General features: G+C 38.4%; 3 protein-coding genes and 1 pseudogene across 5 annotated transcripts; 3 read left to right on the plus strand and 1 right to left on the minus strand.

Annotated features, from left to right (window-relative positions):
• The first annotated feature begins 207 nt into the window (after positions 1 to 207).
• Positions 208 to 4,495, plus strand: akirin2 (akirin 2). The gene is made up of 5 exons (XM_057353622.1): positions 208 to 692; positions 3,201 to 3,338; positions 3,461 to 3,607; positions 3,771 to 3,842; positions 4,335 to 4,495. The coding sequence occupies exons 1-5, from the start codon at positions 515 to 517 to the stop codon at positions 4,343 to 4,345; spliced, it is 546 nt and encodes a 181-aa protein (XP_057209605.1). The 5' UTR covers positions 208 to 514; the 3' UTR covers positions 4,346 to 4,495.
• A 1,478-nt stretch (positions 4,496 to 5,973) lies between these two features.
• Positions 5,974 to 7,469, plus strand: LOC130565477 (heat shock cognate 71 kDa protein-like; annotated as a pseudogene).
• A 5,144-nt stretch (positions 7,470 to 12,613) lies between these two features.
• On the plus strand, positions 12,614 to 19,929 carry rars2 (arginyl-tRNA synthetase 2, mitochondrial). 2 transcript variants are annotated; one of them, XM_057353600.1, is made up of 20 exons: positions 12,614 to 12,778; positions 12,867 to 12,940; positions 13,505 to 13,607; positions 13,683 to 13,766; positions 14,368 to 14,465; positions 14,592 to 14,647; positions 14,836 to 14,919; positions 15,959 to 16,035; positions 16,102 to 16,260; positions 16,409 to 16,515; positions 16,593 to 16,688; positions 16,769 to 16,829; positions 16,946 to 17,022; positions 17,104 to 17,228; positions 17,349 to 17,416; positions 18,269 to 18,378; positions 18,751 to 18,843; positions 19,239 to 19,313; positions 19,429 to 19,492; positions 19,569 to 19,929. In XM_057353600.1, the coding sequence occupies exons 1-20, from the start codon at positions 12,743 to 12,745 to the stop codon at positions 19,653 to 19,655; spliced, it is 1,734 nt and encodes a 577-aa protein (XP_057209583.1). In that variant the 5' UTR covers positions 12,614 to 12,742; the 3' UTR covers positions 19,656 to 19,929. The 2 variants fall into 2 exon arrangements, with proteins under 2 accessions (XP_057209583.1, XP_057209582.1); XM_057353599.1 differs by having other exon boundaries at positions 15,959 to 16,260.
• Positions 19,930 to 20,054: 125 nt separating this feature from the next.
• On the minus strand, positions 20,055 to 25,903 carry slc35a1 (solute carrier family 35 member A1). 2 transcript variants are annotated; one of them, XM_057353611.1, is made up of 8 exons: positions 25,666 to 25,903; positions 24,053 to 24,230; positions 23,821 to 23,980; positions 22,995 to 23,147; positions 22,597 to 22,663; positions 22,345 to 22,521; positions 22,137 to 22,271; positions 20,055 to 22,010 (listed from the first exon to the last, which is right to left on the minus strand). In XM_057353611.1, exons 1-8 carry the CDS (start codon positions 25,787 to 25,789, stop codon positions 21,877 to 21,879), a joined length of 1,128 nt encoding a protein of 375 aa, XP_057209594.1. In that variant the 5' UTR covers positions 25,790 to 25,903; the 3' UTR covers positions 20,055 to 21,876. The 2 variants fall into 2 exon arrangements, with proteins under 2 accessions (XP_057209594.1, XP_057209595.1); XM_057353612.1 differs by lacking the exon at positions 25,666 to 25,903 and adding an exon at positions 24,432 to 24,601.
• Positions 25,904 to 26,684: the final 781 nt, after the last annotated feature.

Genomic DNA, 26,684 nt, shown 5'->3' on the forward strand with positions numbered 1-26,684 from the left:
TTCAAATTCACAAACAATCCACAACCACCAATGGGAAACTTCACTTAGCTAAAAAAAGCGAGACGTACATTCTGGGTAATGTAGTTTTCCAGGCTCCTATTTACAGGCAGAATCCACGAGGAAATATATTTAAAAAACTACAAGTCCCTTCTTCCCTTGAGCGCCGCCGCGCATGCGCAGAGAGGTCGCTTCGTCGAACGTTTTGTTTCCACGCCATATTTGTTAGCCGGCGGAAATCAAGAGGCGTCGGACCGCGGTTGTTGGCACAATCCGAAATCATCGGCGTTTTCATGTAGATTATCGACGCCTCATCCACGTTCTTTAGTGTGTTTAAACGTTTATTATTTCCTAGCGGATGTTTTGCGTGAAAGGTCGACGCAGGATTTGAATAAAACGAAGCGATCGAGTCGCGTTCCCTAGAGATCGGAGCAGGACTGTCGCTAGCAGGAGCTCGAGCTGTGTGTGGGGTTTTTTTCGCGGATTGCTCACTTTAACTTTCGAGGCTTCCGATAAAATGGCATGCGGAGCCACTCTGAAACGGACTCTGGATTTTGATCCTCTTATGAACCCGGCGTCTCCGAAGAGGAGGAGATGTGCGCCCATGTCCCCGTCCACCTCCAGCGGATCTCCGCAGAAATACCTGCGCATGGAGCCGTCGCCCTTCGGCGCAGTGTCTTCAGTCCTGACCACAGGTCTGTAACATCTCAAACACATTCAGTTAACATTAAATATATATCGCGTCGTGTTAAAACAAAGAAATTCACTCATCGCAGTGACGTGACCTCACGATTGTACGTCACGGTTATGAACATACATGTTTAATGTGTTCATATAGTCATATATGTATTTATATATATATATGCTCTCTGACACTTTATTGACATTATACTTTATGGTTAAAAACATCACATTAACGTTAACAGTGTTGTGTTCGATAAGCTTTTAATGAGTGTTGCTATTCGGCTAACTATGCTAGCTGTGATCTGTTATGATCTGATTTACAATAAAGATTAATCTCGTTTTAGTAAATTAAACAACAATTATCTTTCTGAAACACACAGGATAGTTAAACACGAATGCTATCATTGTCCGTTAGGAAAGCAGCTATAAGATATTTGGTCGTTAGCGATTTTAGCAAACAGCTAATGGCAAATGACGTTGTTTGTCACATGCTGACTTATTTGAACTTTTGTCATTAATATAGATCAGTGTTGTGTTTACGTTTTAATTGATAAAAGTTCAAAAACACACGCAGTACGGTATGCTAGCTATTTTAAAGCTACATCATCAAATCATGGAACATGCAACGGATCCATTCATCATTTTTACACAGATTTAATTTTGTTGTGGTAAGTTTGAAAGTATTTAACTTATAGGGAATGTACATAAACATTGGTACAATTCAGTGCCTTAATACATATATTTAATTAACTGTTTGTTATATCAGCCTTTTCATGCTTAGTCAATGGTGGGAATTGCAAATATTCACTTTATGAAATTTGCGTGGTGTTTGGAGGCATTTAGTTCACATACACAAAAGATGGAAATCTTAACTTTTTCAACTGGATATCCGCCACATTAAAATTCATTACCTGGTTTTAGCCCCCTTCATCCAGCCCTGGCCCCAGCTGATATGTTGATGGTTTTAGATCGATCAAAAATTAACTCATGATCATCAGCAGTCAATACACACCGGTGCATCTCTAGTGTGAAAACATGAGAACAGTGGTTCTTCACAAGGGGGCCTCAAGAAGAGTAAACAAAATGAGCATTGAAATGAAATACAAAAAAATACAAAAAAAATCTTATTTTTGGCCATTTTTATAATGATTTTATATGATTTATCCTTTCTAGTTAATGACAAGCTCTAAAATATTTTAGGGGGATAAATTGTGAGTTTTTGTGGGGGGGTTGAATATTATTGAATACAATGGGGGACCTTGGAGTCAAAAGGTTGAGTAGCCCTGGTTTCAGAGTTCGCATTGATAATTTTTTTTACCAGTGATGGAAAAATCTGAAGGCCGTCCGTCAAATGACGAATTACAATAAAGGCAATTTGTTATTCCCCGTTTTGTAATTTCCCTTCATTAGAACGTGATCGTAGGCTACTACCCCTGCACTGAACACGATCACGAAGGAGCGTGCGTTTCCCATTCATTAACTTACTTGCAAATGCCTGGACTATTTAGGAAAACTTGTGCGCGGTCAGCGGAGAATCGCAGCGCATATGCATAGATGCATCTGTCACTCAGACCCCCGTGTTGCTTGCACGCATACACACACAGGCACGCAGTGGTGTGGTGTTTACACAGTTTTTTCCTTCAGAAAAGTGACTAGCATCTATTGGGAATAAACATCAGCTTTCAGTGAGTGGAGAAATGTCTCTCGGTATCTTCTCTGTTCAGTGAGCGTCAGAAGCAGCACATTCATGACCAAACCGCAGCTAACTTGTGAGTGAGCGAGTACAAAACACCATTTACAAGCACCAGGCATTGTTTCTGACTGGACTGGACATGTGAACATAAACATTTGTCTGTAATTGTTGTTTTTTGTCTGACAACAGAAACATTAAATATATAAATGATGAACAACAACGGCATTCAGTTGTATTAAAATACAGCAAGTTCCGAGAGTTAACGCAAGTACAGCGTGATGACGTCACGAACATGCTTACCACATAACGCCACCTTGCACCATAGCGACGGGTAATAGATTATGACGGATGTTTTACGAGCCTGTCCGTCCAAATGATGGACAAAAAAAAAGTCTAGCGCAACCTCTGCCTGGTTTACAAGAAACCATGGATTTTAAAGGAACAGTTCACCCCCCAAAAAAATATCCTGTCATTTACTCACTATCAAGTTGTTACAAATCTGTATAAATGTCTTTGTTTTGATGAAGACAAAGATATTTGGAAGAAAGCTTATAACCAAACAGTTCTTGGCCACCATTGACTCCCATAGTAGGAAAATTTGCTGTATAAATTTCTTTGTTCTGTGAAGATATTTTGAAGAATGTAGGAAAGGAAACAATTTCTAGGGCACGTTTGACTACCACTGAAATCTCTACTATGGTAGTTAATGATGGCCAAGAACTGTTTGGTTACAAGCATTCTTCCAAATATCTTTCGCCTGTGTTTCTGAGCTACTATCTGTCTTTAAACCACAGAGCTACCTTGTTAAAATTGTTTTATTTTTCAGAGCAAATCCTGAGTAACATAAAGCAGGAGTACAAGCGCATGCAGAAGAGAAGACATCTGGAGAGCAGTTTCCAGCAGACAGACACCTGCTGCCCCATCGATTCCCAGCCACAAACCTCCATCAGCAACACAATACCAGGTGCCCTTCCTTCATCCATTCATGTGATGTTTCTTTTAGAATTATTAAGGTTTTGATGGGCAGATTTGTCGGCCTGTGTTCTGGTCATGCAGCTGGTTATGTTGTCTGGTTGTATCTGTTAGGTTCTTCTGGATCGGCGTCTCCCTCCAGACGGGAGCAGCCGTTATTCACGCTGAAGCAGGTGGGAATGATCTGCGAGCGTCTGCTGAAGGAGCGTGAAGAGAAGGTCCGGGAGGAGTACGACGAGATCTTGACCACCAAACTTGCAGGTATCAGCTGTAACAATTATTCTTGTTCGTTATTGTAGAGCACAACAGTCTGGTTCTGGATGTCAAAATCCTGCTTGATGGTGGAGACAGACCTGATGTGAATACAGCAGCTAGTTTTTCGTTCACCTGATGCGATTTTTTTTTTCTCCTTCTCTCTCTTCAGAACAATATGATGCATTTGTGAAGTTCACCCATGACCAGTTGATGAGGAGATTCGGGGAGCAGCCCGCAAGCTGTACGTACCAAACCCCCACGCGTGTGGTTTCCATGTGTTTAAAGGGATACTCCACACAAAAAAGAAAATTCTTTCATTTTCTTTCAAACCTGTGTAAATTTCTTTGTTCCGTTGAACACAAAGAAAGATATTTGGAAGAAGTTTAGCAATTTTCAGTTCTGGGACATCATCCATTACCATAGTAGAAAAAGAAATATTGTCTATTTTTGGTTCTGTTGAAGACTAAATGAGATATTTTGAAGAATTTAGAAGAAAAAAGCGTATCTGGGGGGCACCTTTGATTGCCATTGTAATGAATTTTTCCTACTATGGTAGTGGATGATGTCCCGGGAAGTGAAAATTGCTAACATTCTTCCAAATATCTTTCTCTGTGTTCATCAGAACAAAGTCATTTTATACAGATTTGGAAAAACTTGAGAACGAGTAAAGGATGACAGAATGTTTTTTTGGGTGAACTCATTTCTGAATGAAATGTGTCACTGTTTTCTGCAGATGTGTCCTGAATTTGCTGTAACATCAGACGTTTTCCTCTTCTGTGGATCTGTGACTGGGAGCACGTGACGGGTCAGATCAGGTCCAGCTGGGTCTCCAGCGCCGGGCACAGAGTGTGTGTGATAAACTCTCTCTCTCTCTCTCTCTCTCTCTCTCTCTCACACTCTTAAACAAGTTCACAGCTGAGCTTCAAGCTTTGTTATGATTATGAAATGCTATATTTAAAAATCCATTTTGAATAATTTTATCGTTACTATTAATTTGTTTAATTTCATTTGCCTAAAANCTCTCTCTCTCTCTCTCTCTCTCTCTCTCTCTCTCTGTGTCTCTCTCTCCTCTTCAGAAGCTCAGTGCTTCCTGCCATCAATGCCCATATATGGACCTTTGCAAACTATTATTCAAATCAGTGTCTCTCTTATTGAACTCTGGATATTTATTTGGCTTTATCGATGCCTTTTATACAGTGACCTGTCATTTCATCCCGTTTGGTTTTTGTAAGATGTCTTTTCCCAGCAGAGGATCTCGAATGATGAACGTTATGAGGGTTTGAATTTTGAGACGGTCGGTCATAGCTTCATGTAAATACATCCCTTGATTCAGCTTTCATGTACAAATCATATACAGCGTTTATTTTCAAGTCTGTGTTTATGGTTTGTATTTATTTTGATTTTTTGCCCCTTTTCCCTGCATTATGGTTTTACTGCTCATATGTTTAAGTGACTTTGTTGGGAAAAATATACAAATAAACTGTTTACATAACCTATTCTCGCATTTGTTCTATAGATGTGTGTTGTTACCTGGGCGATCAATATAAGTTTTGTTTGAGTTTCTGGTTTGCCCGGAGACATTACACTGTCCTCTTCAGAGAAATGCTCCACAATCTTTGCAAATTTGACCTTTGTCCAGCGTTGAGTGTGTGATTAGGTCCATGTTTTTAGCAGGAGAATCAAGAGACACATACACAACTGTTGCAAAACATACATTCAGTGGTGCTTAAGACGACGTCAACACGGTGCATTTAAATGTCAAGTGTTTGTTAACCCTTGGACAGTGCGACCAGTGTAAATTGTTATTTTGTTTAAATATCATATATTCAATTCAGGAATGCCTGTCAGAAGCTATAACAATATACATATTTCTCAGAAGACAATTTATACCATGTATTATTTTTAAGGATTTACACCAGCCTTAATGTATGGTGGTGATATTGAAACGTTTTTTTAATTGGTAGCCCAATATATGGTTTACATACTTCATCAGAGTTGTTGATATTGAAATAATATGTGTAAGTTAGTATATACATATACTGGACAGAACGTAGGCCTACGTGATTTTTCGAACACATAAAGTGGTGATCGATGCTCCCCATTTTCCAGTGCAATGTGGGATTTTTAGAAGGACTACTAGAATTAAATGAAATGACTGTTTTATTAAATACTGTAAAATAAATCTTCTTTGATAAGAAGTTTTGTTTTTGGAACGCCTCAGACATGAGTTGACGAGCGCACGCGTCGCTGCACTCATGCAAAATCTAAAATTACAATAAACTATATTAGCTAACGCCTACCCAACCCTAAACATAACCTTGCAAAAAAAGGTAATTAACTGTTGTCAGCGTGACAAAAATTATGCTGTGCGCATGCCCAGTGGAGGGTTTTTTGTGTGCTTAGAACAAAGAGACATACAATATACATATGTGACCCTGGATCACAAAACCAGTCTTAAGTAGCACGGGAACATTTTTAGTAAAAGACAAAAATACCTTGTGTGGGTCAAAATTATCGATTTTTCTTTTATGCCAAAAATCATTAGGATATTAAGTAAAGATCATGTTCCATGAAGATATTTTGTAAATTTCCTACCTTAAATATATAAAAACTTTATTTTTGTGAGTGGATGGTCTGCCACAGTGCCCCTGATTAACAACTTCAAAGGCAATTTTCTCAATATTTTGATTTTTTTGCGCTTTCAGATTCCTGAGTTTTAAACGGTTGTATCTCAGTCAGATATTGTACTATTCTAACAACTCAATTTTGAAAAATTGACCCATAAGACTGGTTTTGTTGTCCAGGGTCACATATTACAACGAGGGGTATAGAAAAAAGATAAGACATACAAAAAAAACAAGACCTTTCAATTATTCAAAAATATTGAAAGATAAACATAAGTTAACAGTTTTCATAGCTTTTCTGTTGGTACTAGTTTGAATGACCAAAAAATATTTCACAAATTCTTTAAACAGACAGAATAGAGAACCCGGTGGAGGTATCGTGATCTGTATCCCTAAAGGAATTTTGCGTTATTTCTGGCTAGCCAGGGGTGCGTTTCCCAAAAGCATCGCTAGCCAATATGGTCGCAAGTTCCAGCATAGTTCAACGATTTAAGTGTTTCCCGAAACCATCGTTCCAACGATCAATCGCAAACAGCATCGCAAAGTTGCGTTGTTGGAACTACAGGTCTAGAGCTGTGGTTAGAAGCATAGTTCCTTTTTATTATGACATGTAGACTTACATGCATCATGCCTTTGAGCAAACTAAGCAAGCAACATGCAGTGCATTCTATATCCATCATTCGAAATACAAACAAATTAAATTTGACATCTTTTAGTTAAGAAAATACAAGCGCTGTTTTTTTTTTAAGTGCGCATGCGCACGAATGTATCCTCTGTCTCGGTGGAGTCATGACCGTGCTCATCAAGTGTAACACCACAATCCCAACTAAGCAGACTTTTACCACCTACTCCGACAACCAGCCTGGTGTGCTCATTCAGGTCTATGAGGGTGAGTGTGCCATGATGACCAAGGATTACGACTTGCTGGGCAAGTTTGAGCTCACTGGAATTCCCCCTGCACCTCGTGGTGTTCCTCAGATTGAGGTCACTTTTGACATCGATGCCAACGGCATCATGAATGTTTCAGCTGTCGACAAGAGCACAGGAAAGGAGAACAAAGTCACCATCACCAATGATAAGGGTCGTCTCAGCAAGGAGGACATTGAACGCATGGTGCAGGTGGCTGAAAAGTACAAGACTGAGGATGATGTGCAGCGTGACAAGGTGTCATCAAAGAATGGTCTGGATAGTCATATGCTTTCTACGTGAAGTCCACGGTGGAGGATGAAAAACAAATAAAATGATTACTTATTCCCCCCCAAAAGGTTATACACGCCCCCATCTGTTGACTCCGCCCCCATATCAAACCAGTGCCACAAAGCCAAGCGCAAAGTAAAGTGAAGCGCAAAGGAAAAACCGAGTCGCAAAAGCACTGGTGGCTGAAACGCAGAATTAAAGGGGCGGTGCAAATGAATAGGTACTGCAAAGGAAAAGATGTGTTGCAAAATCATTGCTGCTAAAGGTTTTCTTTGGAATTTTCTTTAGTACGCAAAACTTTCTTTTTGTTTGCAAAACTTAATTTTTTTCTCTCAATACCTAAGTTTTATTTCGCCATTCATTATTTTGGTCTGCAGTTGTATTTTTTTTGCTCTATTTTTATTTTGCAAAACTTATTTTTTGTTTGTTAATCCGCCTATGTCAATAGTAGGGCGGGGTGTCACGAAACATATTTAAACCACCTTTATTGATATTGTGATAATTCTACACATATAATAATATCGTAAATTATTTGGCAAGTTTTGCTTTAGGAGCCACAATTGTTAAAAAGCATTTTATTTTCGTCAGTTTAGCTGAGGGATTTATGAGGAGAATCACGCTTAAACCAACATTCAGAAACAACATACCTGTGAAAAAACACGGTGTCAAACAAACAACAAGAACAACATCAGAAACATTGAACAGTATAGAAAGTGAAAGAACGAACTAACGTACAGCACTTTCTATAGTATTGTCGTTTTTTCAAAAACCTTCACTTCATCTCAGTGTGTTTCCAGTGAGTTTATGTCTTTCTACTTTTGGGTCTGTTTGTAGAGAAACTAACAGGTGAGATGAACGCATCTGAACACAAAGTTTTCTGCTGTATGTATTCAAAACATCTTTTGTGTTGACATGAGATTTATGTTTCTGTGCAGGAAAGAAAACAAATGAAGAAAGTGGGTAAATTTCACACTTATTTTGATTTCATATCACACACAGGTATTTATAAATCAATGAATACATTTATATTGCGTGTTTCATCAAAAGCAAAAGGATTGTTGAAGGACAGTCTAAAATATGGGTCTCAATCACTGATCTATATAATGAGTGGATTGCTCATGACGTCATTAAACTGAAGCCACCGTGCCGCCATGTTGGTATGCCCAAACGTTCTATTCGATTAATAGGGAGTTATCACATATTAGTGATAAAACAGTAACTCACCAGTCCCCGTTTTTATATCTAAAGTCTCACAGTACATTCTTACAGCGCAAATGTCTTAAGATTGTAAATGATGAATTATTTAAAGTCAGGGATTTTCCCGTCTTATTAGACATAGAGTGAGTTACGTTCATTTCCATTACAGTAGCGTACATATCAGATCAGCAGATTAACGAGACACCTCAACATATGACAAATGTGCTTATTCTGAAATCATAATATAGATAAATAAATACAGGCTGTATATGTTCTTTAAGTCATGAAGCTTTATTTCTAAACATGTACACGTGCCAGTACAACAGTGTGCATTTCACCGTCTATACATTGATTTCTATACGTCGCAAATCTGCCCAAAATAAACATAAACATTGGAAAAAAACATCAGAAGTAACAATTAATTTAAACACACATGTGAACTAAAAACGTATCGCGCACCTAATAAGCTAAAAAACGGGTTATTTTAGATGGTCATTTTGACACCAGAGCTCAGCGTGTCGGTGTTGTGTTAGATCATGATTTGTGTCAGCTGTTATTTCATGACGTCACTGAGAGTAAACATCTACTGACCATCAGCACTAGATTCTCTGCACCAGTTGTTCCTCTCTTTAATCCTGGTGTAGGTGATACAAGTCCATTAAGAATGATACATCCTCCAGAACCTGAAGAATCACATGTAGAGTCCAGCTGAATTGTTGTCTAAAAGTATAAAAATACTTAAATGCCTTTAAATACTTGATTGTATAGATATGTTTTTCTTTTTTATTATTCCCATCTGGAGATTGTACTGCTTGTCTGCCTGTGCATACTGTATGTGACAACAGATGACAAAACTTCACCTCTGATATCTGCTGCTGGTTTGATGTTTGTTTGCTTATGAGACATTTAATCAGGGCCGTAGCTAGAGAATTCTGGGCCCCCTGAAAAAATTTTGATGCGGGCCCCCACCGCCTTCCAACTAATAGAGGGACATTTTATGTCAAGTTTTATATCATATCACTTTGACGTAGTCTATTTACATCTAACATTATATAGTATTGTTGTTGTAAACCCTATTTTAAAAGTTAAATGTTTAAAAATGTTATAGAAACTTATGAAACATTGTCTTAAATAAATGCATGAAGACTTTTAACAAACTAATAAAAGAATAATACAACACAATACATTATTAAATCATAATAAATAAAACAGATGTAAAAATGACCAGCAGTACTGTATAATAGTCTTATCAATCAGTCTGTTATCAAATAACTGAAGTTAACATTAAAGAATTGAGAAGAATACAGTCACGTAAATAAATAGACCACTTAAATGTTTATAAAGTCTTAATGTTTGATGAAAATAATATGGTATTGCATAATATATAATTAAATAAAGCCAATAAATGTATCTACATATACAAAAACCCCACAAAATGAATCGTGCAGAGCCCGGTTTAAATAAAAAAAAATTCTCTTCAAGTCTATTTTTTATATTTTAATTCTTCTAGGTGTTTTCTAGAATACTGTTGTATATAGTATAATGTTGTTCTTACTATACCCTCACTATGACAGTAAACTAATAGTAACTTATACAGATTATGCTACAAGTGTACTACTGTGCTTTTTTATGTGTGGGTCATAATTTGTTCAAATTAACCGGACTTTTATTTTGGCGGGCCGCTGCAAAGACCTTTGAGTTTCAGTGCGAGTAGCTTTTCTCAAAGGAAACAGTGACATGCGTGTGAATTAAACTCTGAGAGCAGCTCGGAGATGTTCATGTGTTTACGTCTTTATATAGTTAGAATGTGGATTTCATTAAAATCTCATGTAATTAAAATTATTTACAAAACAGGTGGCTTTATAGTATAACTGTTGGATTTTGTGGGGCCCCTAGAATTGTCACCACCTTTCACCCCACTAGCTACTAGGGTTGCACGGTGTACCGGTGCTACGGTAGCATCGCGCCTCTCTATTTTTGAAACGGTAGTATCGTAGTACCGTAGGTAATGTTGCATATGCGCATTAATATTTATTTGAACACTTACATCTGCCTTTTTGCAGTGTTTATCTCCAAAATGAATGTGTGTTTTGAATGTCTCGGACGAGTTAATGATTCAAATTGGCGTTTTGAACGAGTTGGTTAAATGATTCACTAACTCAGTGGAAGATTGACGCCACCTACTGGCCGTTTTAGTTCTGCATTTAAAGTAAGCCTAATATTTCCCTTTATAAAGACTGCTGTATCAATTAAATTTGTCCAACATTTGAATTAGTTCCCACGTGAAAATTGATCTAGTGTACTTTAGTATCTATGAGTTTTAGTAGTTTACTGTAGTAAATACTAGTGTTTTTGAGTCTTATCATAGTAAATATTTAAGTATACTACAGTATTTACAAATGACTAAATGTAAATGTATTTGCTACAATTTATCCAATTACTACAGTTAATACAACAACATATTCTAGTGCAAAGTATAATACAGATTACTATAGTAAATACAAAATGTTTCATCTAAATCTGTGTTTTTTGTATAGATTTGAATTATATGGCACAGCATCGTGATACTACTTGGTATCGAGATACATCAGCTGGTATAGTATCGTAAGACATGTTTATGGTACCGTGACAACCCTACTAGCTACGGCCCTGCATTTAATCACTGGTGATGTTTCATGTGTCCTGAAGGGACGGGTGCCGTGGCTTCACCTTACGTCAAATATAAATACTTTTATGTGGTTTTGACATTTCTTAATCAATTATTATTCAGCATGATCTTATTTTAAATGGATGATTTAAGCACGATTAACACCAATACAGAAAGTAGAGAATAAGTCCCTAATGAATGCTTGGGCTCTCTCTTGCTGCTAGGTCAGTGTGACTGTGAAAAGGGACTTCTTATCATCATGTTTGACAACATCTTCAACCCTTGAGGAGTTTGTGTTCGTGTGATTGTAATGTTTCAGGAAAGTGAGAAAGAGTGGAAAAACACGAGCCAGACGTAACCTCACGTTATAATGCGTATTATAGTACATGCCTGTCATCTTGATAATCTATAGGACTATATGTCCTGTCTCGTGACTCCAGAAGTGTTTGAGAGCTTTGTGTTCATGTCTATCTATTGATAACCAATCAAGTGAGCTTGATTTACCCAAGTAATGACGTAGTTACTTGACTCTGTTAGCTAAAACACTACTGCATTCTGGATGTAAGGTCGGCCTGTGGAACTCCTTGAGAGTGCTGAAGCTGACTTCTGCTGGCAAAACTACAAACTGTGTTTCTTCAGTAAATTTTCTTGTCTTCATTCATTCATAACTGGTCTACGGGTCTCTTACTGTAATTCCCCTACAGTCCAGTCTGTGTTGCTGTTTTGTCCCGTTTGCATCTGGACAGTCAGTGTGTATAAAAATCATTACTACATTATAATGTGAGTGACTCGAGTTATAGTCTCAGGAAACTTTTGTTGATTAAATTTTTTATCTGTTTTTAGTGAAATGTCTCAACTTTGACAATGTAATCAAATAATTAGTCAAGAAATAAATGACAGTTGATTATCATTTATAACTATGTGTTGTGTATCTTGTTTCATTTTCGCTGTTTTCTGTTCGTATGGTCCCATGTAAAATTCTACAATTTAATACTTTACTGAAGTGTAATAAATATAGTAAACTGTAGTAGAATTCCTAGATGTTTTAAACCTTTCCGCATTAAATATTAATTAATTCACTTTAGTTCATAATAAAGAATAACAAAGTGTAGTAATTATACACTATAGTGAACTAAAACTAATTGACTACAGTTTAGTTTCCAGTCAGTATTAAAGTGTTTCTTCATGTGGGATGCTTCTAAAAAAGTATTTCGGTTATACATGCCTAAATAGTAAAGACATCAGCATACTAAAAAAACTATTATGGCAATTATGGCACAACGTCGCACGACTTTTGTCACATTTTAAGACTGAGGACTTTAATTTTGAAAAGGCGCAATGAGATGACGACAGCTGACTTTTCCACAGCGAACCCATGCGCTCCCTGGATAACCCATCCCATCAATGACCCTTGACTTTATACAGATTTTATAACAACAACAACAACAACAACAACATTACAGCTGCTCAAGACTCATGGCGTGTTTCTTCAGGAGAACTATTGCACAGCAGGTACACGCGCGGTGTTTACACTATGACATAATAAAAGTCTCAGACTTCCTCTAATATAAAATGCTTACTGACTTTATCTGTTTTGCAGCTTGCAAAGATGTGTGGTCAGTCTGAAGATGTTTTTATACCTCTCATCTGTGCGGTGCCAGTGTCAAAGAAACGGTAAGAACACTCGGTGCATTGTCCACAGCTGATCTTTACAGTACACTACATAAACAGTGCCATAATGTACATGACATAATGAAGCATCAGATTTGAACATAAATAAATGATAAGATAAAGTATTAGTGGATCATGTCTTTCGTTTGTGTAGTGGATGTGGAAGCCGCGGAAACAATTCAGAGACCCCTTTTCTCTTTGCATTTATTTGCAGAAAATGAGACCTGGAGAAACAGGTGAAATAACAGAAGAGATGCTCAGTATTTTTTCAAACCTGAATTACTGCAAAGGAAACAAGTTCAGATTCACTTTTAAGTAACACAACAGTCATAGTTCTACGACGTGTATTTAGGAAAAGTTCAAATTCTTTTTTTTTATGTGACAATCTGGCTTTTGATGACAGCTGTCATGCTGTCAGTCTTTCACGTTGCTGTTGGATGACTGTCACTCCTGAGGTTTTGTTTCGTTGAAATTCAACAAACACTGGACTGGAATGACCACAATACATCTAGAAATGCAGATTTTCGGCTGTGGTTAAAGCGCTGTGTGTTGATGTGTGTGTGTCAGGTGGATGGGTGATTTACGGGTGTCTGTGAACTCTCTGGTGCAGAATGGTGCTGTTCTTCCTCATGAAGATCTACAGAGAAACACCGAAACGCTGGCCAAACAGGTGAGGATAGATTATTGAACAGAAGGTATGTCACGGATGAGAACTGATGTAGAGTTTGTGATGTTTCTGATCCAGATAAAACAGAACTCTGTGGTTGAGGACGTCATCGCTGCTCCAGGAATGATTTACTTCAGATTAAACAAACTGATGCTGGCACAGGTATAAACTCATCTCTCAATCACGATGCATGAAGTCTTGAAGAAAACATGTTCCATGCATGCGTGTGTTGTCTGAAGCCGCTCGTCCTCTGCCGGGGTGTCTGCAGACAGACACACTCTGGTCCATCACCGCACAAACATGTTACAATGAAGTTCAGTGTGTTAACGGCTAGATGACAAATTGACCTACACATGTAGAAACAATCATTTATCACTATTAATAATGAACTTCTTGTTAATAATCGTTATTAATATACAAATAGCATAAGGGAGATTTGTCTTCATTGTTAGGTTTTTTTCCTCGATTTTTACTGTCACACTGCAGGGCACATTCTTTGTCAATTACCCTGACATAAATGAATGCACTAGTTTACATAAACGACAACGTTTACTGCGTTTGTTAATGTAATGGCTGCTTCTACATCTGCATTTGACTATTTCAAGTAAATGAGCATTAGTAACCTGAATGATCGAAAGACTGTCACAGTATTGCCAAACAATGGTGATATTAATAACTGTGATTATTGCTTTTGTTGGGTTATTATTGATGATATTTAACATTTCGTCTTAAGAGTGTCTCTGCTTGATGTGTTTGATAACAGAAAGTCCTGAAGCAGCTGCGGTCAGAGCCTGACACGTTTGGACTGAAGAGTGAACTTCTCACACATCTACACGGCGGCAGAACGCTGGTGGAGTTCAGGTCAGTTGATACTTCATATCATCACGTTTCTCTTCTGTTACAAGAAAGACATGAGTGTGCATTGACTGAGTGGAGTTTACGGTCAGTGACGTCACGGGCTGTGTTGTGGATTTCTTTGGGTTTCAGTTCACCAAACGTTGCTAAGAAGTTTCACGCTGGACATCTGCGCTCCACGTTCATCGGTGAGATGTGAAATCTGCATGTTAAAAACTTTTCTGTGTGGACTTGACATGAACTTTTAGCCAAAGTGACTTACAGTTCATTCCAGGTTTACATTTATTTCTCAGTGTTTGTGTTCACTGGAAACTCACAACACTAGTAATGCTGCAGGAGCACTTTTATATATGATGATTTCTCCGGTTTTGTGTAGGAAACTTCATTGCCAATCTCAAGAAGGCTGTGGGGAAGGAGGTGATTCGAGTGAATTATTTGGGGGACTGGGGGATGCAGTTCGGTGAGTTCACTGTAAATAAGTATATATATGAAATAGTAAACAGACATTTTTACAGTCAGTACCAAAAATGTACATCCCATGAAACTGCTTAGTACTATGAATAGAAATGACTTTTTAAAAGAATAACTTTAAAAAACGATTAATCGCATCCAGAATTAAAGTTTTTGTTAACACAATAAATGTTTGTGTACAGTGCATATTAATTTAGTTTTTATATACTGTATACCTACACATACATGTTTACATATTTAGGAAATATTAACATGTATTCATTTATATTAAGCAATCATTTAAATGATATAAATGTGTATTCATTTTTATATTTTTCTTAAATATATGCATGCATGTATGTGTATGTTTTTATACGTACAAAATGAATACACACAGTGCACAGACATATATTATGTGAACACAAAATGTAATTCTTGATGCGATTAATCGTTTGACAGCCCTAAAACTGCAATAACATCATGTTTGTTGTGTAAATCTGCTTTGGAACAATGCAAAATTGTCAGAAGTGCTATGTAAATCAAATTGAATGGAATGAAACAGTATTGATATCGTTTGAGAAATCATAGAAATCATTCATCTTTAAAAACAAAATCATGTTTTCATGTTTAAAGATGGTATTCTTTATCATGTGAATGCATATTAATCACTAAAGGGTAACCAATACCAAAAAATAAAACAAAATGAATGCTGGACCAGGAATCAATGTTTGGCTCCTTCATTCAGTGTTTCATATGAGGTCAAATCCAGATGAAAAATGTAATATTTTGCAGAACTGGTATGCTTACAATAGTGAGATCAAAATGATGTCCGTGTTCTCTCTCTCTCTCTCTCTCTCTCTCATTGTGTTTGTAAACATGACTGTAAAATCATAACAGACACAAAGAAAGGTTTTCTACATTTTGGACAAGTACCCTCAGTAACTTTATCACTGTAAGAAATCTGTCTACACAACATGTCTATGAATGTGGTGTGGTGTCTGTGGTGGATGATGATGATGATGATGATTGTGTTGGGTGTGGTCTGGCAGGTCTTTTGGGAGCAGGATTCGAGCGGTTTGGCTGTCAGCAGAAGTTGAGAGTTCAGGCTCTTCAGCATCTCTTTGAGGTCAGCAGGTGTTTCTGTCACGCTGTCACACGTCTCTTCTCTCTTAACTCTCCGTCGTCCGTTCAGGTGTATGTTCAGGTGAACCGTGAGGCCGAGCGAGATGACAGTCTGCGTGTGGCCGCCGCGGACTTCTTCAGACGCCTCGAGCAGAAGGAACATCAGGCTCTGTCGCTATGGAAACAGTTGGTGGAGATCACAGTGGAAGAATACAAACGCATTTATGAGGCAAGTTTTCTTTGTGTCATGATCTTCAGATTTACATTGACAACATTATGGGTTAATGCAGACTCGCATCATTCAAAAACTGTACCTTTAAGACTTCTCTATGTAAATGTGCTGTGTTGTGATTGGCTGCGTGTTTGTCTTCTCTCAGCGTTTAGGAGTTCACTTTGATCATTTCTCTGGAGAGTCTTTTTATCACAGTCAAACTCAGAATGTTCTGCAAGATCTGAAGTCCAGAGGCCTGTTAAAGACCACACAGTATGTCCGTCTCTGCTCATTGGCTGATGACAGAAAGTGTGTGTGCGGGTGCTTGACTGTGATTGGTTGATTTTCAGGAAGGGTACGGCTGTGGTCGATCTGTCTGATGCAGGTGATTTGTCATCTTACGCCACGTTAGCGCGCAGCGATGGGACGTCACTGTACATCACCAGGTGTGTAACACAGACACACACACAGTGTCTAAAGAGGTGTGTAGTTCGCGTCTGTGATGTCATTTGTTTTTTATTGTCAGAGACATCGCAGCGGCGCTGGACAGACACCAGAGGTTTGGATTTGATGAGATGATTTATGTGGTGAGATTACATTATAAACAAATTGTGTGTGTGTGTGTGTGTGTGTGTGTGTGTGCGTGTGATGTGTGCGTGTGTGTGTGTTATTGTATTCACTCATCAACATGTTCCTCCTGAAGACAGATAAGAGTCAGAGCGGACACTTCCAACAACTCTTCCACATCCTGTCAGTCATGGGACACCAGTGGGCACACAGGTACACACACACACACACACACACACACACACACACACACAATCCCTAAACAAACATCTTCTGATAATATGTGTTTTTCAGGTGTGTTCACGTGGCATTCGGTCGGGTTCAGGGCATGAGCACACGGCGGGGTGACGTCATCTTTCTGGAGGATGTTCTGGATGAGGCTCGCAGCCGAATGCTCAACAACATGAGAGAGTCCAGGAGTGAGCAATGACACAAAACAACAACAAAACACGATACTTCACATTCACAGCAGCATCAGTTTTCACAAGCGTTTGACATTTGTGTTGTTGTCATTACTAACAATCTTCTGCGTGTGTTAGCTTCAAAAGCTCTGGAGGATCCAGAAGAAACCGCAGAGAGAATCGGCATCAGTGCTGTTGTGATACAGGTACTCAAAACTCACGCCCTAAACCACACACACACACAATGTGAAACCTGACGAACTGGATTGGTCACATTGTGTGATGTCATTTGCCTGTCAGGGTTAATTTCATATTCATCCTTCCAAACGTCATTTTTTCATCTTTAAAAAAATCCTGCTCAGTATTTCTGTCTTGTTTCCAGCACAAATATAGATGTGTTTATTTATTTATATAGTTGTCAAAACATGATACATTTACTTGAAGTACAATGACCTGGTAGCCTATAGTAAGTCTTGTTTTCTAAAACAAATAAAAGTAATATTAAAAAATACTATGTGGCATTGTGGATGAATGAAATGTTCAAACAAACTCCTACTTAAAGAAGAGCGAGAAGAATATAATTCAAAGCTTTTGTGTTCTCTTGCAGTATGTTTGAAATATATTTGTCTATCTCTTCTCTTATTGTTTTTCAGTAGGAAAAACATATCTGACTCGTTATAATTGACGTTTTTAACTCTTCACTGAATACTTCATTCAAGTTTATTTACCCCATTGAAAGAATGAAGAGTTGAAGAGTTCATTTGCAAAAACACATAAACTAACTGTTGTTAAAAATAATCAGAAATCATTTTTTTTATTGTGTTCCAATTAATTCAAACCAACTGCTCACACATGCTGACATGCTAAAAGAATAAAAAAACCTGATTTTTGAAAATGATTCAAAATAGAAGTTATTTTCATTTTGCTTCTCAAATAAATGTGTCTTGATTTAGAAAAGTTGAGATATTTGTAGTGGAAAACAGGACACAAATACACCGTGTAATCATTTCTGTTGATTGTGTGTTCGATCTTGAATTGGATGTGTTTGTGTTTGTGAGGATTTTAAAGGGCCTCTGATGTCAGATTATACATTTGAGTGGGATAAAGTTCTTCAGGCTCAGGGTGACACAGGAGTTTTTCTGCAGTACACACACGCACGACTCAGCAGGTAACACACACACACGCACACACCTCTGTAATGATGCTGTTTGTATTGACTGATCTCTAATGACGCTCTTCTGGTATATTCAGTCAAGCTGTACGTGAATAGATCACCTCTAACATGACATTTGCCATCATGATTTATCCACAGTGACCTTTGGCACATTCTTTAAAGCCCGTGACATTTGTGTTGCTAACTCAATACTCAGACAATACCATTGTTCTCATGTGCTTCAGCACGGTCATGTGCGTGTGAATCAAAAGTCGAAGTCTGCTTCATTATCAATTCTGCCACATGTATGTGCTGTATGTGCTGTACACGTGGCAGAATTGACAATAAAGCAGATTTTGACTTTGAATCCGTGTGTTTTGTGAACAGTCTGTTGAACAGATTTGGAGATGAGATGATGTGTGGTGACCTCTCACCTCTGACAGACAACAGAAGTGTTTCAATCCTCCAGCATCTGCTCAGGTGAAACACCCTTCACATTGCTCTGTGAGTGATTAAGTGATGAACCGTGTGATTATATTCCAGTAAAGCTGGTCTGACAGCACACATCACAACTCACAGGAGACACTAAACCAGTTATTCACTCTTTTCAATCACTAAAATTATATGTAAAAGGAATTATTATTAATGAGCATTACTGTTATTCAGAAGTATGCTTTTTTATTTTATTATAAAGTTGTTATTAAACTTTTTTATTATTTTATTAAACTTCTATTGTTATGTTGTTGTTGCCATTGTCACCTTAAATATTTATGGGTTTTCTATGTTATTATTGTTGGATTCACACTCTAATATTTTTTTTTTTGCTATTTCTATTTCATCATAATAGCATGAATATTTTTCTGATTGTTGTTCAGATATGATGAGATTCTTCTTCAGTCGGCGACTGACCTGCAGCCCAGACATCTGGTGAACTTCCTCATGACTCTGTGGTACAAACATCTCTCACTCAAGCTGACCGATGTCTGTCTGCCTGTCTGTGTGTCCTCATGTCGCTCCATCACAAACACCAGTCAGCTTGTTTAGTGTTGTGATGTGTGTTTGCAGTCATCTGGTGTCGTCCGCCCATCGAGAGCTGTCTGTGAAGGGAAGCTCGCTGGAGGTGGCTCAGGTAAACGCTCACATGTAAACGCTCTTCTCTATCGGCGCACATTCACTCATGAAACACTTGACACTTGTGTTGTCAGGCCAGACTTTGTCTGTTCAGCGCCGCCCGTTCGCTCCTGGCCAATGGAATGAGGATTCTGGGAGTCACGCCTGTGGACAAAATGTGATTTTTTTCTTTCTTTTCGTTGGCTGAATCTAAATATAAAGATGATTGATGAGCAACATCATCGTGTTCTGAAATGATTTTACAAACACATCCAGTTATTGAAGTCACACGACCAGCAGATCGTCACCACATTTACAGTAGACATCACATCATTCTGATCATTTTAAAGTCTCGTTATATTTGACTTTCATCTTGTGTAGTTTGTGAGGATTTTGATCTGTCCATCAGTCTAGTTTGAGAAGCTTCTACAAAGTGACCGATTCATTTGAAACAAAAGACACAGGATAAAGTTTCTCCCATTTATTCCCCGTCCTAACACCACCACACCTTATGCATTCAGGCTCTCCCTGCTGTCTGCAGGATCCTTCACATGAAATACAAATTCACATTGTGTCCATCGTCATCATCACCGTGATGTTTTAATATAGCATATGTGGATTGAGACCCCACACATCAGGTACATAACAGAAACATAAAATATCACCTTACAGACCGTTTCAACGCGTCTGATCTCCAGTTAACTTCCGGTTTGTGTTTGGCTAGTGTCTTGTTTATATTTGATTTAATTTACGTTCATATTAATTTTTTATTTTACTGTATAATGATTGTATTAAATAAACGATTTGTTGAATTTTGTTGTATGTTGATTAGGGCTGTCAACGTTAACGCATGCGATTCATTTTTTCAAATTAACGCGTGAGAAAATATTTAACGCAATTAACGCAGCATCCGTTTGTTTTGACATTCTTTGTCTAGCGTGACATTATGTAATCACGCTCTTATTCGTGTACAGGCTTTTAAACCACTTAAGCGCGATTTGAAACAGTTCCTTTGACGCGTTCAATGAAGACAGACAGCTTCTAAACTGTGGGACGCGGCAAAGCGAGGTCCAGTCTGGTGTAAACAGTCACGGGCTGAAGGCTGCGTCGGTGAATCTCTGTCAGACAGCGCATCCGTGTTCAGTTCTCTTTCGTGCTTGAATGGATAAAACCACACAAGATTATGTCAGAAAGCCCGTTTTGTCTAGCATTTTCTTAAGCACAGACTTCAAAGTGTAAAATAAAATCTTAAATGAATGCAAAGAGTTGTGAAAATGGGAGTGCGGTGACGGTCAGATCTGCGTACTGAGACAGCTCTTAAAGGGGCCGCGCTCTTATTAAACGTGCTGCTGTGACTCCTGTCACTAAAGTTAATCAAAGAACAAAATAAAAGAAGAAATCAATGTGATGTTGTAGCTTTAATGAGAATTCTTCTGCATTTAATTTATAATTTAGCATTAAAGACTGTAAAGTGTCCTTCTATTTCTGTATGTTTCCTACATGAGCTCTCAATTATACTGTTGAATGGCTATAATTCATGTTAAAATAATAAATTTAATAGAGACATCAGTTACAATACTAATATCAAAGTGTTAGCTTTCACAAAATGATGCTGTTAAAGAAATATGTTGTTTTTACATCAATTTGAAGATTGTGAAATTGTGAAATTATTAAAATGTAAAAGTATATTTTAAAATATAATTGTTATGTGAAATTAATCGTGATTAATCACAGAAAAAATGTGTGATTAATCCGATTAATTTTTTTAATCGATTGACACCACTAATGTTGATTGTATTAAATAAACAATTTGTTGAATTGGTCATGTAGTTTTGACGCATTTAAAGAAACCATATGGTTTTGCTGTTGAGCTTGGTATCGCAGTCTAAATTCATAATATTGGAGAGACGAAGTTGAAGTTTAGCCATCTAACGCTTCTTCTCGGTTTCTTTTGTTTGTTATCAGAAATAATCTACAGGCGCTCTATTGTTTGTGAATGTGTACCGGAAGTTCAGCTGGGGTCACAAAAATGTATGTTGTCAAGATGAAACCATTTTAATACACGCAGAGATCGTCCTCGAGAAAGAGGCGTAGCAATACCCGACACCTTCAACATTTCTACTGCAGCGATGAGATTCATCATCTTCTGTATTCAATATTTGAAAAAGTTTCTTCATGTGTCTCGTATGCACGTGTACATTCAGAGGACAGTTTTGGCATTAACAGTGTTGGATTCTTGTGATCTGGACACTATAACAACAAATAAAAGAACCCTCAACCCGTCCATTTCCATAACACCCAGCCTTCCTTCAACAGAAGGGTTTCATTATGCTTCAGTTCTTCTGTTAGCCGTCAGTCTTCGTCTGCTGGAAACAGTCGCGAGTGTGTCTCACTGATCTCAGATCAGACCGCTGTCCGTTTCTGTTTCTCGTCTTTATCCGCGCTGGGTGTTGACGCTTTGCTGGTGTCTTGTTTTGGCAGTCCGTACAGGTATATAGAGACGCACACCAGCATGGATCCGCTCATGAACGTCGTGGCTGCAGAGAACAGAAAACGATTCAAACTGAATAAAATACAGTCAACTGTCACGAATCACAATGAGAATGCGAGCGTACAAAGACAACAGTTTAATGTCACACGATCAACTGAACGACGGGACTCACTGATCTGCAGGCCGAAGAGAATCACAGACGCCACGGTGGACAGAACGATAGCGGCGGCCGCTGAAAATCCCTTCATGATGTTATCCGTGTACTTCACCACCACAGACGTGTACATTCCTCCAACACTCGCCAGAACTACACACACACACGCACACTTTATTTCTGGCCTTCATGAAACAGCGTTTGTAGATGAATTGTGTAAACTCACAGATGACCAGGCAGACCAAGGGCGTGTATCCGTAAAAGAATCCTTTCTCCATCACTTTGGCGCCGTCTGTCACGATGACACCTAGGAAGGTCACAGCTATACCCGACAGGTACATCTGAATGTTTCGCACCCACAGCGACGTGTCTGAACTCTTCAGAACCTTCTCAAAGTACACACCTGAGCCAAAGAGAGAGTCTCTCGTGAGAAATCAACGCGAGCCGCATATGAGCAACGTCAGTGATGATGTCATACCCGCAAACCCCGAGCACAGGACCGCCACCGCAATCGCCATGAAGCCCACGAACGGATTCTGCTCCACCTGGGTCACAGCACCATGACAAAAAACAAGCATACTTAAGGAAAGTTCAAGTACACTTTGAAGTAAGTATACTAATATCCTTGTACTTGTGTATGTGTCTAATAGATTGCTCCACTTTGTCGTTTATAAAGTATACTTCAAGATCAATACTTTGAAGTATACTCTCCCAGTAAACTGCTAGTGGAGTGGTTTTCATCTCTACAGCTCCAGTTCTGTTTCATTAGGCTTTATGACACAGCTCTGTGGAACACTTGATTCGGATCGGTCAGCTATTCACATCGCATGAGTTTAAATCATTGGTGGTGTTTTAAAGGATGTCAGTGTTGTGTACCTGAACTTTAGTGGATTCTGGTGGTGTCCACTGCACCAGCGTCACCCCCCCGCAGAGCATGAACACCGAGAACCACTGCAGACGACTCAGAGAACGACTGAGCATGAGCACGGTACACAGCGCCGTACACGGGATCTTCAGCTGATACGTCACCTGACACGCAGCAGCCAATCACATCATCTCTCAGTGACACATTTACACACGTGCACATCTTACAACCTTTACTGTGACGAGACAAAGTTATGAGTGCAACCCAAAAAACGGGATTTGGGTTGGAATAGATTGACAGATGTCAGCTGACAATAACCAAACACTACATAAATCTTGATTTTTAGCGCAGACAATAATAAGAGGGAGAAGGAATGCTACTGCTGTAGTGAAGGAAGCCCGCCCTCCAGCACAAACAGCCAATCATCAATCAAAAAAGACGGACGATTCTCTGGGACGGGGCTCTACACACAGTTTCGTAAGGGTGTTGGTCAACTTGTGTGCACGCAACACCTCAAAAACACCTTGACAAATGTGTTCGGAGCACAATTTGAGCTTAAAGCGACACAATTCTGTCATCATTTACTCACCCCCGAGTTGTTCCAAATCTGTATGAAAGTCTTTGTTCTGATGAACACAGAGAAAGATATTTGGAAGAACAGATTTTGACTCCCACAGTAGGAAAATACACAGATTTGGAACAACTCGAAGGCGAGTTGTCATTTTTGGGTGAAGTATCCCTTCAAGAAACAAACATGATGGTACAGTTGTTGTCAGGTGTAATATATCGTGTCATTGCGATTTTAGAAAATTGCTGTTCCTCAGTGGATTTCAATACCTGGTAGACGGCAGCGTCCAGATTGCTCAACGCCACGAAGGCCATGTTGTTCTGGATGGCGTAAACCACCGATGGGACGCTGAGCTTCAGCAGCTCCTTAGGACTTCTGAAGATGTGATGGACCAGAGCAGCCTTACACCTGGCGACATCACCAGTCTCCCTGTGGGAGACACCATCACCATGACAACAGGTCTGACGCGAGGATCTCCGTGACAAACAGCGCAGGTCTCACCTCACGAGCATGCCCAGACTGAGCATGAGTTTGATGATCTCAGTGATGCAGACTGCAGTGGTGGAGAAGTACAGCTCTGATGAGATGGTTCTGGTGTATCGGAGAGCCACGGTGTATGTGGCGGCGATCACAGTCATGACGAGCAGACAGTAGATCTTAAACCAAACACTCACTGACTCTGAAACAACACGACAACAACCTGCTGTCAGTCACACAAACACCTCAAGCGCGTTATTATTCATCACATCAAGCATGCTTTTATTCTAGAAAACCGTGATTAGCACTTGTATTGCACGATCATTGCAAATCGCAGACTGCGGATACTAGTGTTACTAGAGTTAACTGTAGTAACTAATGTATTTATTATCAGATCACTTACCGATCGCCATGGCTGCCTGACAGTTTAATAATACTATTAATAATCAAATAATCAATAATCAAAAAAAATATGTGATCAGTTTTCTGTCGCGCGTTTCGACTCTGTTCATTTCTGCTCCCAAAAGGAATGAAGATCCACACACAGCATCCAGCAAGATACACACACACACTTCCGCGTTTACACGTGCGACGTCACCTTGTTTCAAAATAAAAGTCTATCGTTTCTAAATACTACTGTTGGACACACGAAGAACCAGGGCGAAAAACTCTTTATTATAAATCTACAGAAGCCACAAAAATACTCAAGTGCAGTCAAATATTATTTCATTAAATCAAATAGTGTCATTTATTTTCAATAGTATCATTGAGCAGTGTACACTCATTATTTCTTATTTAATAATAAAAAAGCCCACAACCAGACAGACCCCATAGGAAAAAAGATCACACAAAAGAGCTCTTTAATATCTCAATTATCAGACATCAATGAGATTAAATGGAGAGCAAAAGGAAACGTTTTGCTTAGTCTCATGTGTGTCTCAGATATTTCTTCTGAGAAAGAGTCAGAAATCACACAAATGTGTCTGTCATTCGAGTTTGAGAAGAGACGTCGACAATGAGTCAAACTGAGCTCAGATGTGTCTCGTCTGCAATCAAAGTCAATATTATTGAAGATCTCGATATCAACTCAAACATTTCCCATCAAATTTACGCAAATCCAGATGATTTTACCTCGACAATCTACATTCATTTACACCTCCAAACCAGGGTTATTATAGTTTTTAAAAAAATACTAGTTTTTATTTTTATTTAGTTTTGTAATTTGTCTTTTTATTTAGTTTAGTTTTAGTTCTTTTTAGTGGTGCATAAATAGTTTTTATTTCGTTTTTATTTTAAAAAAATCATTACTTTGAGTTTTTATCTAGTTTTAGTATTGTTTGGGTCTATAGCGTAATATCATGGTAAAAATTGACATACACCTTGTAAAATCTGTAAATGTTAAAAATATAATAAAAAAAGGTTTGTTGACTTCTTGAGCATCACTGAACGTTTGTATGTTTTGTCATTGTTGTGTAAGAGTCTCATGATTGTCCTCATTGTGGAAAGATGGAAAAATTGTGTATATAACTGTACACACGTACATCTACATTGCAACAAACTTAGTGATATTTTTATTACCGTTTCAAACAAAACACAAATACATCATGTGAACTTCTTGAATGCACTTTCATTCTTACCCTTTAGTAAAGTCCCACAAATGCTACCATCGCTTCTGATCACCATGCACTTGCTGTTGTTTGAATCCCAAATTGGCCTCTGCCTCTTCCTACCTACTACCTTCACCATCTCTGCCAGCGCCATTGCTTCGCTGCTGGGCCGGTCAGAAGTTAATAGTTCGTCTGCCACCTACGGGTCATTAATAATACAGCAATATCTGCTTGTAACACGAGTCGCTCCGAGTTCAACTGCCGATTCAACACAATTTAAAATACGAAAACATAAGTTTTGTTTTACTACACTTGATTTATTTTTCGTTCGTTTTGTAGGTGCACATTTTAGTTACAGTGTAGTTTTCGAATTTTTTTACTTTCGTTTTTATTTTATTTCAGTTAACGAAAATGTTTTTTTCACTAATAGTTTCAGTTTTCATGATAGTTTTAGTTTACGATAATAACCCTGCTCCAGACTCTTCATGTGTTTCAACAATTACACTCTCATTTGATTCTCTTTTACTTCTAAGTAATTAGACTATTTTGATATATAAATGAAACACATAGGAGAACTCCATCAGATCTCCTGAGCTATGAAATAGAAACATCTATAGCATTTTCCTCTAGGACACGTGAGAATGTAGGGCTTCTAAATAAAGATTTAATTCAAATACATCTAAAAAAAACATTTATCAAACAAAATGGTCACTTTGGCAGTTATTAGTGACTCTTTATAAAAAAATTAAGCATCTTTTATCATACATTGATTTAGATAAGCTGGTGTTTGTTCTCTGTGTACAGTGATCTGATGTTGTCTCAGGTTTGTTCTCTGTGTACGGTGCTCTGACGTCCTCTCGGGTGTTTATTCTCCGTGTACATTGATCTGACATCCTCTCAGGTGTTTGTTCTCTGTGTACGGTGCTCTGACGTCCTCTCGGGTGTTTATTCTCCGTGTACATTGATCTGACGTCTTATTGGGTGTTTATTCTCTGTGTACGGTGATCTGACGTCCTCTCGGGTGTTTATTCTCTGTGTATGGTGATCTG

This window comes from Triplophysa rosa, linkage group LG15, assembly GCF_024868665.1.
Source record: "Triplophysa rosa linkage group LG15, Trosa_1v2, whole genome shotgun sequence".
Lineage (NCBI taxonomy): Eukaryota > Metazoa > Chordata > Actinopteri > Cypriniformes > Nemacheilidae > Triplophysa > Triplophysa rosa.

What these genes read in the sequence shown, in the direction of transcription:
- akirin2 (XM_057353622.1), top strand. Translation starts at nt 515, where the DNA reads ATGGCATGCGGAGCCACTCTGAAACGGACTCTGGATTTTGATCCTCTT. An exon ending in GTCTTCAGTCCTGACCACAG is followed by an intron (nt 693 to 3,200) that starts GTCTGTAACATC and finishes TTTATTTTTCAG; the next exon opens with AGCAAATCCTGAGTAACATA. An exon ending in CATCAGCAACACAATACCAG is followed by an intron (nt 3,339 to 3,460) that starts GTGCCCTTCCTT and finishes TGTATCTGTTAG; the next exon opens with GTTCTTCTGGATCGGCGTCT.
- rars2 (XM_057353599.1), top strand. Translation starts at nt 12,743, where the DNA reads ATGGCGTGTTTCTTCAGGAGAACTATTGCACAGCAG. An exon ending in TCTGCGCTCCACGTTCATCG is followed by an intron (nt 14,648 to 14,835) that starts GTGAGATGTGAA and finishes GGTTTTGTGTAG; the next exon opens with GAAACTTCATTGCCAATCTC. An exon ending in ACACACGCACGACTCAGCAG is followed by an intron (nt 18,379 to 18,750) that starts GTAACACACACA and finishes TTTTGTGAACAG; the next exon opens with TCTGTTGAACAGATTTGGAG.
- slc35a1 (XM_057353611.1), bottom strand. Translation starts at nt 25,789, where the DNA reads ATGGCGCTGGCAGAGATGGTGAAGGTAGTAGGTAGGAAGAGGCAGAGG. An exon ending in CAGAATCCACTAAAGTTCAG is followed by an intron (nt 22,664 to 22,994) that starts GTACACAACACT and finishes GCTGTGACCCAG; the next exon opens with GTGGAGCAGAATCCGTTCGT. An exon ending in TCTCTTCGGCCTGCAGATCA is followed by an intron (nt 22,011 to 22,136) that starts GTGAGTCCCGTC and finishes TGTTCTCTGCAG; the next exon opens with CCACGACGTTCATGAGCGGA.